Raw genomic sequence first — 11,923 nt, forward strand, 5'->3', positions numbered from 1 at the left:
TCTTAACACTGAACAGGCAGGGCCGACCTGTGGCCCACCCACCCTTCGCCCACCGAGAACGATTTCCCTCAAACAGAAGCAGCACTGACGTTTCTCTTACCTTTCAAACTGCACTTTCTTATGTCCGCCTTCTTTAACATAGTCGAGAACCTGCTTCTGAGTCCGACCACTACAACGAAGACCGCGGGTGGAAAGGGAGAAGACGGCAAGGCGTTCTCAGGTCACACTCAGCCCAGCCCTCTGCTCTCTTTGCCTCCCCTCCTCCCGTAAGCAGTCCCAGGAGAACTTGTGCTTTGCTGTCCCTTCTCCGTCTTGATATTTCCCTTATCAATATATAACAGAAAAAAGGTCCAACCACCCAATAATCCTGTGTTTGGTTATGGAGCAACCATCCCAAGAGCCTGTATACTTCACGAAAGCGGGACAGTTCTAGTCACCACACATGCCAATGCCTAGGATGGAATCTGACACGCAGCAGACTCTCAAGGATTTATTGAAAGACTGAGAGAAACTGAAGCGACGAGTCTACACAGTCTTTGGTGAAGATACAGCAAATTTTTTTTTTTTTCCCATGTTGACCATTTTTAAAGTCTTAATTGAATTTGTTACAATATTGCTTACATTTTATATTTTAGTATTTTGGCTAGTGAGGCATGTGGGACCTTAGCCCCCGAATCAGGAATCCACACGCACTGCATTAGAAGGCGAAGTCTCAACCTCTGGACTGCCAGGGAATTTCCTCTACAGCAATGTTAACAAGGCACTTTCGCTTCTACCTAGAAAGGGAATTCTTTGTGCACTAGAGAGCTCCACTGGGAGCTGACCATGGCCGGGTAGACAGCCTCGTGGCCATCTAAGATTCAAATAGAACACAACTAGGAGCCTTCTAGGATGACCAAGCAAACACCCAATCTGCCAAGTTGTCTTGGAAGATAACTTGAAAGTCTTGGGGAAATGAATCCATGATAAACGTGGAGATGGGAAGTATAATCCTTACCTGAACCGAAACGATGACCCTCGGCTAAAGAGAACGGGCTTGGGCTTTGGCTTGGGCTCTTCAAAAAGTCTAAAAAAGGCATGATGTTCAACACAGATTTTCCAGAAGGACTTGCAAAAATCCCGACTGGCCATTAGAAATTCCAAGGTATCCTGGTACGAGCTCTAAAAAGAGAAGAGACCATCATGGGTTTTCCCATTTCCACAGATGTTCAGTTGAAAAACAGGCAAGGGGGCAGAAAACACATTTGTCCCATAAAGTTTCAGCCATGTATTCCATTATGACATGACCATAAATCCACATTCTGAGTAAAATACAGGAGTTCCTTACGATGCCATATTGTCGTCTTTCAACCATTTTCTTCCCCACTTAATTCCTTAGAGGAACAGACAACGGGACACTCAGTAGAAATCAACATTCCCTTTGACTGAATTCATAAACAAATTCTGTTCATTTGGCTTACATTTCCTTCTTCAAAAAAACCCCAAGTACCAAAATTCCTTTTATGTCTCCTTAAAAGAATCGAAACAGTTTTTCTTTCCATTCTCTCTCTCGTGGTTCATGCCAACTTTGAATATTGTGCTTAAGCCTTTCCTCCATTAAATAGCATAAGATTCCAGCCTCCAGGTGGCCCCAGGGACCGTACAGGAAATGAACATTTTTTTTTCTGGGGCACAAAAGTATCAGTCAAGGCTGAAAAATTTATGTCCTTTGATTTGAGAAAGGGGATATGGTAATTTTCTACTCCTAGGCTGAATGCTCCCAATTTAAGTGACCAGCTTATGTAAACAAAGGTTACCACAGTCCTGAACATTCCCAGCAGTCCCAGCTATTTTGGGGGAATCTCACAGTTCTGTTTCAACTTACAGACAAGTCAGGCTGTAGTACACAGTCTTTTGGACTCAAAACACATTTTCTCATACAAAATAACTTCCAAGGGTGCCTGCTTCCCAGGTCAGGTCATAAAAACCCATTTCATCCATACTGTATCCAAACTACTATAAGCCTTGTTGGTGTTCAGTTGCTCAGTCACGTCCAACTCTTTGTGACCCCCATGGACTGAGGCATGCTAGGCTTCCCTGTCATTCACCATCTCCCGGAGTCTGCTCAAACTCATGTCCGTTGAGTCAATGATGTCATCCAAATACCTCATCCTCTGTCAACCCCTCCTCCTCCTGCCCTCAATCTTTCCCAGCATCAGGGTCTTTTCCAATGAGTCAGCTCTTCACACAAGGTGGCCAAAGTATTGGAGATTCAGCATCAGTCCTTCCAATGAATATTCAGTGTTGATTTCTTTCAGGATTGAGTGATTTAATTTCCTTGTTGTCCAAGGGACTGTAAACCTTCAGTTCAGTTCAGTCGCTCAGTCATGTCCGACTCTTTGCAACCCCATGAACCGCAGCATGCCAGGCCTTCCTGTCCATCACCAACTCCTGGAGTCCACCCAAACCCATGTCCATCGAGTCGGTGATACCATCCAACCATCTCATCCTCTGTCGTCCCCTTTTCCTCCTGCCCTCAATCTTTCCCAGCATCAGGGTCTTTTCAGATGAGCCAGCTCTCCGCATCAGGTGGCCAAACTACTGGAGTTTCAGCTTTAACATCAGTCCCTCCAATGAACACCCAGGACTGATCTCCTTTAGGATGGACTGGTCGGATCTCCTTGCAGTCCAAGGGACTCTCAAGAGTCTTTTCCATCACCACAGTTCAAAAGCATCAATTCTTCGGCACTCAGCTTTCTTTATAGTCCAACTCTCACATCCATACACGATCACTGGAAAAACCATAGCCTTGACTAGACGGACCTTTGCTGTCCAAGAGACTATAAACCTAGACTGCCATATAATCTTTTTCCTCCCATGGGAAAAAAGTACTCCAGTTCTGGCTGGGGACACCAGTGCTCTGTCATCACCTCCTCCACCCTATTTATAGTGGAAGGAGAAGATGCTTTCTTCCTTTTTAGACCCAGTGCCACGTGAGTAATATCTTTAGAGGGTCTGTGGGCAGCCTGTGTGGGACGAGCTGGGTCAGTTCCTGAGAATGCACTGTCAGGGGTGGGTGGCCCCTGGATGGACAGGGACTGGCCTGGAACACGGAAGAATGCTGAACGGGATCTGGAGGTGACTGAGGCTGGAGACACAGCGACTACAAAGTGGGGTTGGGGAGGGGGGCGTCAGATGTGCACACATCTGTGCACAGGGAAGTGACTCCTCCCAGGCACACGTCTGTGCCCTGTCTACTGATGGCAGCTGTGGAGCGGCTCAGCCTTTGGACACACTGCACAGACCAGCAGACTCCTGGAGGGCTGCTGGCCTCGGGTTCCACCTGCGCCCTAGTGAGACCCACTCCACCCCGAGGTGACTCAAGTTTACTTGAGGAACATCAAATCCTGTCCCCACGGAGGTTCCTGAGAGGCACTTACGTTCACATCTGGGCGGAGCTTGATAAGAAAGCGCTTCCTCTTGAAGCTCAGCTTCCGCACCTTTGCCCAGTTGAAGGCATTGATCTTCGTAAAACCCTGAGGAGAGAGGCATCAGCTGGTGAGCCGAGAACTGAATGATAAGCAACACGGGAGCTGGTCTGCTTTACTCCCAGGGATCAGAAAGGAGGGCTGATGTGACTGTTCATAAGAATGCTTCCTGCTGCAGAATTCCAGGGCTGTGTGGCTGTGAGTGATACCCACTCCCTTCCTAGATTCATTGTTTTGCACTAATTCTATGATCTGACTTTCACACTTAAGTCTGCCTCCAGGGAGAGATAAAAGAGAAAGATAAATAAAAATAATAACCATGACAACCACCATAATTATTAGCGACCATCACTGAGCAAGTGCCAGGTACGGTCCCAAGTCCTTTACAGGCCTTTTCTTGTGAAATCTTACATGAAAGCCCAGTGAGCTGGGTTTATCTTCATTCTACCCATGTGGAACTTGCAGCACGGCAAGATTTTAATTTGTTCTAAATCATACGGTCCCTGCAGCAGAATGAGATTCCCAGGTGACTGCCTAAACCAGGAGCCACAGAAGCAACAGAGCAGTTAGCAATCACACTCTGTCCACACTGCTCTGGCCCCTGGACCCGGCCGGCTTCCCGCAGCATGTGTCAGAGGGAGACCCCACCCTCGGGGTGTCTCTGATACCGGAGAACAGTCTCTGGGAGGGATGCATGTATCCTCATCTTCAATCGCCAGGTGGGATGTGGGGGACCCACAGAGGGGAGCCCCCATATTCCAGCTCCCATCTGTCCCATCCTCTCAGCTGAAATTAGAATTCCTCCAGCCCACTGGAACACCAGGACCGTTTGTTTAAATTGGCTGGAATGAAGCAATTAGGCACTGGCAGGAAGATTAATTCCAAGACACAGTCCTTGTACATGATTACATTACTGAGCAGTTCTCCACATTTCAAGTGTCTCAAACACAATCAAAGCAAATTAATTCAATTGTGAGGCACGTCTTCCCCGTCTCCCCCCCCCACCACCCTGATCTTTAGAAATGTTGAAGGGTTTTAATTTTGAAATGGGATGCTAGGACTGACAACTACATTGTTTTATTGTCATTTTTTTTTCCTCATCGGGGACTCCTAGATTATGTCTGTGGGTCAAGAACTGTTAGGGACAGTCACTTTCTCAAACGCTACACTGCTCTTAAAATATTGCTTCCTAGTGTCTCAGAGGAAACCTACTTCAACTTCTCTTGGGACATGAATCTGTAGTGATTAGGGTTCACTGTAAACATCTGACGGCTTCCCCACTGGCTCAGTGGTAAAGAACTCACCCTGCCCAATGTGGGAGACCCAGGCTCGACCCCTGGGGTCAGGAAGATCTCCTGGAGAAGGGAATGGCTACCCACTCTAGTATTCTTGCCTGGAGAAACTCATGGACAGAGGAGCCTGGCGGGCTACAGTCCACGGAGTTGCAAAGAGGTGGACACAACTAAGCAACTAACACACAGATGCAGATAAACATCTGACACAGGAGAGACAGAATCCCTGGTTATTTTGGTAAAATACAAAGGGGGAGATGGAACACAATCCAGCAGAGTTCAAAAAAAACTTTAGGTCATGCATGAGTTTACACATTCGAAACACGGTGAAATCTGACCCTACTTCATGAGCCAGGCAGATGCTTTCTTTATATCCCTTTGAAACCGAAGCACAGATTATCCACTCTTGTTTAAAAGAGAAGCCTTGAGGGATGCATTGCCCAGCACAGGGAATCCAGCCAATATTTTCTAACAACTCTAAATGGAGTATAATTTATAAAATACTCAATCACTGTGTTGTGCACCTGAGAGCAATATAATACGTTAAATCGATTATAAAAAAGAAAATTAAATTAAAAGTTCTTCAATTAAAGAACAGAAAAAAGTCTTGGGGAAAAGCTTTGAGGTGGTGCATATGTTCCCTGTCTTGATTTCATGGATGGTTTCATAGGATATACAAGGTTAAGAACTTACCCATATTAAAGAATGGCACATGTTAAATGTTTGCATTTAATTGCATGTCAATAACACTTCAATGGTATTATTAAGAAACAGAGATGCATTCATCAATAACATTACAGCAGCGCTGTGATCAAGGGTGCACACATTTCAGAATGCAGAGTATTAAGTCCTTTCATAAAACACAGGTAAGGGTCCAAGAACAGTATGTTTTGCTGCAAAATTACAGCAGGACATGGACACAGCTTCTAGGAATTCATAAAACTGCTGTATCCTCTAAGTTAGGTAAATGTGAAATCATCAAGCTGACTTAGGTAAAATCCAAATCAATTAAAACAAACAAACTCCAATTAGGTTAAACAAATGAGATGAATATCATGAGCAAGTGTGGAAAAGGTGCTTATTTTGTGGATCTGAAATCTCGATTCCATTCAACTATGTTCTACGTTAGGTCCACAGAGAGATACAGATATCTGCGATCCTACAAGGTCAATGTGCTAAGTCACTTTGGTCGTGTCCGCTTCTTTGCAACTCTATGCACCATAGCCTGCCAGGCTCCCCTTTCCATGAGATTCTGCAGGAAAGAATATTGATTGGGTTGCCATGTCCTCCTCCAGGGGATCTTCCCAACCCAGGGATCAAACCCACGTCTCTTACATCTCCTGCACTGGCAAGTGGGTTCTTTACCACTTGGGAAGCCCACAAAGTCACTAAACACAAACAAATCTGCAAGCACGGATTCCCCAAGCAGAGCAAGGGCAAAGGAAACCCAGTCTGCAAGTGTGAGGGCACGGAAAGAAACAGGAAACCTTCTAGTGAGGTTTGCCTGTTCCCTTCGTCACCTAAAAATAATTACTGGAGATCTTAGCCTGGACCACCCAACATGGATTCAGAGTTGAAGGGTCAACTCTTATCTCTCCATCACCAAGGGAACCGAGCTGGTTCTAAATGCTCTTACCTGAAACACTAGAATCCCCGTGTTGGCCACGGCCAGGTTGATCTTCGTGCCTTCCCGGTCCTTGGCCGGGTGCAATCGGACGCCATACATCTCCAGTTTGCGGGCAATCTCTAGGAGCTGGAAATCCGATTCTGCTGGTGTTTGTCCACTGACAGTACAAAAAAATCAAGAGAAAGGCCAGGAGATTTGAACTCCCTGTGTCTATGAACTCAAGATTAAGCACCTTGTCCTGGCAAATAAAAAGGTGTTTCATCACTAACAATGGGGCTACCTGATCAGACGACACCCGGCCTCCAGTTCATTATAACTCAAAGTCAAGCCAGTGGAACAAAAGCTGTATTGCTTGTGTTAACACAAAACCCCCAAAGTCTATCTCATACTCGGCCAGTTTTTCTGGAATCTCAAAGAGTTTCCTTTAAGGTCATATGAAAACAAAACACCATCATGCTAAAACAAGTTTCTAGTCACTTAACAATAGCCCTAAATTTGCAAAGTTCAAGGCAACACTCTATCAAAAGCAACTATCAACCAGGACTCAAGTGCTTTCCTTGAAACGCAATAACAAAAACAGGAGGCACAGAGAATAGTTGAAGATATTTTATGGATCAAAAGAAAGAAACCAAAATGGAGGTGGAACAAAGGTTCCCCATTTCCATATTCTTTTTATGCTGTCCCGAGTTCATGAGGTCCCCTTCCTGATTTCCTGTACTTGGTCTTACACTCTTTCTCTTACTCAAAATCACAGGGTACTAAAATGCCAGTGTTATTCTTGTCTTACAAAAGAGCAAGGAAGGAGTCCAGGGGTGTGGTCTTGAGTGGGTAAGCAGCATCTCTGAGAGTCCAGGACAAGTAACCACACTGACTAAGCCTCTAGGCTCTCCTCCCTCCCTCCCTCTTTGTATATTCCTTCCTGATACTTACTCTGTGCGTATGTACAGGTACTTAATGAATGTCGGAGGACAGAGAGAAACAGCTCAGAGGAAGCAACAAAGGAGACTTACATGTGGTTATGGTGAAATTCCACGATTTTGTCTTCTAGCGCATCTTGCTGAGGTATGTACTTATTTTTTGCTAAATGCTCTCTGTCTGACGCCTCATCAAAATCCCCAATCTCAGCTACAAAGAAAGGGAGAAAGAAAAACCAGCCACATACGATTAATACTCCACAGTTTGTTACATTCCCAGTGGGCTGTTCCCCAGCTAGTAAACTGGAAAAAGTAGCCAAGAACATAAGGCGATCCCAGCTGGTGAGTATCCTAAGGGCGAGATGTGAGAAGCTGTGGACGGGAGGACGGATTTAACAGCTCTGCCACTGTAAGATGACAGTTTCCACTTTCTCTCATCTCTACCCATTGGAAAGAAAACTTCAGAATCATTCCTCGTTGGCCATCCATGTTCCTGGTTTTCTTTCCTCCCCACCCAACTAGGGGTTGCTTCTACTTTAGGCAGTAAATTCTAAACAAGTGGATCAAAACATTCTGATTTCTAAATAATTTAGCCCCAGAATTTCAGGACTTGACAAAATCGACTTTGGAAATGAACATATAACAATTAATGCAAAGCCTAAATGCTTTATCATGTAGAGAAAAGATGATTGTAAATAGGAGTAAAAGCACATAGTGGGCTTCCCACGTGGCTCAGTGGTAAAGAACCCACCTGCCAATGCAGGAGACATAAGAGATACGGGTTTGATCCCTGGGTCAGGAAGATCCCCTGGAGAAGGAAAGAGCAACGCACTCCAGTATTCTTGCCTGGGAAATCCCATGGATGGAGGAGCCTGGCAGGCTACAGTCCACGGGGTCGCAAAAGACTCGGATACAACTAACCAGTGACAACAGAAGGTACCTAATCTAATTTGGTAAAGACATATGGCTCTTAAATTTTGTGTAGTCTTATTATCAGAAATGACCCAACAGACTGCAAATCCTTACAAAATTTTCATCGACAAGAAAGAGGGTGCCTATTTTTCTCATGTAACCTCAACACAGTCCCCTAATTGGTCTAACCTGGGAAATTAAAGGATCGACCTTTAAAGTAACCATTGTGCCTTTAACAACACTAACTCCAGCTCAGTTTATAGCAATTCAGTACAGATGGGACAGTGTGCCTTATCATATAGGCTGTGTAACAAGCTTAATAAAATGAGCGGAGCCCAGCTGTTTAGAGGAAAAGCAAGTTAACCGTTGCTATGAAACCCACCTTTCACTTTGTCTTGTGAAGCAGCTTGTCACACTTTGGGCAATGCACCCTGGTAATCACGCAGGATATGCACTATATGTTGCTATAATTCACATCCCCGAGAATATTTGCTTTGCACCCAACACTGCCAACTCGCCTGGCACCAGCTGGGCCACTCGAACAATCAATCACTCGCTAGCTTCTGACTGCTATGGCAAAATCAATATTATTTCCTAACTGCCCTTTCTTAACAATTTCCTCCTCCCAAAGTTGCCAGTTTCTGTCACAAGGACGACATGGGAGTGGGGGAACCTCCCCACCACACTGCCACCACCCACTGGTGGCCTTGATGATGACGGCACTGTCTTTTTGGAAATCCCTTCTATCCTGGCTCAAAAGAGCCCAGTTCATCTCATTATTCAAAGTAACGGTATTCTATCAATTCCCTATGAAATATCAAATTAATGAATACTGAACCATCATTCCCAGGGGAAATAAGAGCTTAGGTTCCTCCAAGAATCTTGAAACACATTTTCATCAACTAGCTGAGTTTTCTGTATGCTTCTGTAGAAATACATCCTCTTTTATGCACTGTGTTGATTCATTACATTGAACCCACAGCCAACAGCACTGTAACTCATGCCTGAATGAAGCAGATCTGCACCCATGTTTGCTTTTCCACGTGTGCGTGTGGGCTCGGCCGCTGTCATGTCTGACTCTTTACGATCTCATGGACTGTAGCTTGCCAGGCTCCACTGTCCAAGGAATTTTCCAGGCAAGAATGCTGAAGTGGGATGCCATTTCCTCCTCCAGGGCATCTTCCCAACCCAGGGATCAAACCTGCATCTCCTGCAATGGCAGGCAGATGCATTACCACTGAGCCACCTGGGAAGCCCTTATTTCTCCATAAGGCACGTCAGAACCTTCCTGCACTTAAGAAGACTACACAGTGGTTCAGCAATGATACCTGGGGACCATTTAAACAGGGAAATCACCAACAAAGCACAGAAACGCAAGAAGTGTGGCACTGAATGGATCACGGAAAGGATACTTGTTTCCAGTATGAGAGCTGAAACCAGAAAGCAGAGCATCACCTTCTCCGGCCCCAGTTGGGGAGGTGTGTGTGGGAGGTGACTCAGATGTTTTTACCATGTTGTGCACGTCTGCATGTGACCACGAAAGCACCAAAAATGCTAATTCTGGGGCTACAAAGAAACGTTAGAGAGCAGGTGCCTTTGCAAACATGAAATCTACAGATAACGAAGACTGACTGCATATGGTGAGGGCGAGTGAGGACTCACCTAAATCCTGATTTTTTTTTTTACGAGTTTTGAGTTTGGGTTTCTTAACATACATGGATTTCAAAACACAGTCTTTTCCATAATTCAATATAAGAGTTAAGACTTCCAGTTTGTCCCCTGGCATCAGGGCCAATACACCTGAACTGTCTTTTCCTTGGAATCACTTGCCTTTCAGCTCCTAAAATGCAAGGACAACATGACTATGAAATTTACTTTCTCCCACATGCTTTCTTCTTGGAACTAGAAAGTGGCACCTCCTTATGTCTGGAGAATTTGAGAATTGATAAGTGTTCAAGATATGACTTACTATTTTTTAATCAGAGGTGTCAGATTAGCTGATGTGTTTAAGCTAAATCGCCTCAGTCGTGTTTGACTCTTTACCATCCTGTGGACAGCAGCCCACCAGGCTCCTCTGTCCGTGGGGTTCTCTAGCCAAGAATACTGGAGTGGGTTGCCATGCCCTCGTCCAGGGGATCTTCCTGACCCAGGGATCAAACCCACATCTCTTATGTTTCTGCCTTGGCCGGTGGGTTTTTTAGCACTAGCGCTACCTGGGAAGCCCTTATATCAGCTGATGCATACACTGATTTCCTTATCTGTCTCCTCTCAGCAAAAACTAAAAATAACAACTCCAGATCTTGTGATTTTCCTGAACTCTCATGAAGATGTGCTTAGGCAAACTTGTGCTTGTATAACCTCAGACTGGATCCACATACAACCTGCTGAAATGCACCCCAGTCGGCCTCCACGCTACACGAGAGGTCCTCTTATAAACAGGCCCACCTAGTGTTTGAATCTTCTCTTCATCAGCTCGTCCTACTGGTCTTCTCAGAGTCGATTAGGGAAAATTAAAAGTTCGAAGTTTGTACAGGGGATATCTAAGACCAGCAACAAAGGAACCAATGAAAGATATGTCTGAAAGATGACAGTGAATTCAAATGAAAAGAGGAAAATTTTTAAAAATCGGATTGTGTATATAGGAAAAGATGAGATGAAAATACAGCTCAGTAGAGATAATTTTCCATCAGCATTAATCTCGCTTTCTGCAGAAGGGAGATGAACTGACCCTTTCTACAGTACTGATCATGTAAATAATTATCAATCATTTAAATAAACACACCATTCACAGAAGATTCTCCTCCTATGTATGATGTATGGTTTAGCTGCTAAGTTGTGTCAGACTTTTGCAACCACCTGGACTGTAGCGCACCAGCTCCTCTGTCCATGAGTTTTCCCAGGCAAGAATATTGGAGTGGGTTGCCCTTTCCTTCTCCAGGGGATCTTCCCAACCCAGGGATCTAACATGGGTCTCCGGCATCATAGGTGGATTTTTTACCAACTGAGTCACCAGGGAAGCCCGATACAATGTATGGGATGCTCAAAAACACAGAAATAGGGCTTTGTAAGTATAAGAATATTCAAAGTGTGTCACCAAACTGCATATCAGAGAGAAGGGAAAATAGCAGGAGTACTTCTGGACCCAACTATTTCATCTCCTGTGGAGAATTCAAGATTCTCAGGGGATTTCTGAGCCCTTGTTGTTGTCTGGGGGTGAAGGGTCCGTTGGAGCAAGCGCACGGCTTTCTGGACTTCAGTGACCCTCCACGTCCCAAGTGCATGGTTTACTCTAACCACAGACTTTAAAAAGGAAGGGGCCTAAGAGAAAGCAGGTACAAGACTAAATGGCATCAGAAATGGTTGAGTACCCTTGGAGACGTTTCCTGAAGTGGCTGTTCCAATCAGGAAGTTTTATTTCAAAATTTCCCACTGTCTGGAAAGGGAGGGCCGCAGGTGAGCGAAAACAAAGAAAGGTGGGTGCGTGTACTGAGCTCCTAGCGTATTCTGAATCCCGATGCTACCGTTTCATCTTCACAGCTGTAGGAAATAGATTCTATTAGGCCCCTGTTCCAAAGGAAAGAGGTGAGGGACTCTGTAACTTGCAGGCTGATCAATCAACTAATAGCAACGAGGACTGCCTGATTCAAAACATTGCTCACTTCACTGTTACTGTAAGAAGACAGAAGACCAAACACATGAAAGGGAAAAGTC

At 45.0% G+C, this 11,923-nt stretch overlaps 1 protein-coding gene across 1 annotated transcript in view; it reads right to left on the reverse strand.

Moving 5' to 3' along the window:
- Nucleotides 1-11,923, reverse strand: part of FARP1 (FERM, RhoGEF (ARHGEF) and pleckstrin domain protein 1 (chondrocyte-derived)) — a 275,711-nt gene that overhangs the window by 58,407 nt on the left and 205,381 nt on the right. Inside the window, 5 exon segments of the mRNA XM_010831560.1 lie at nucleotides 101-169; nucleotides 998-1,161; nucleotides 3,420-3,515; nucleotides 6,396-6,543; nucleotides 7,397-7,511. Of these exon segments, the coding sequence (XP_010829862.1) occupies nucleotides 101-169; nucleotides 998-1,161; nucleotides 3,420-3,515; nucleotides 6,396-6,543; nucleotides 7,397-7,511 (592 nt within the window).

Source organism: Bison bison, unplaced genomic scaffold, assembly GCF_000754665.1.
Source record: "Bison bison bison isolate TAMUID 2011002044 unplaced genomic scaffold, Bison_UMD1.0 scf7180017864527, whole genome shotgun sequence".
Lineage (NCBI taxonomy): Eukaryota > Metazoa > Chordata > Mammalia > Artiodactyla > Bovidae > Bison > Bison bison.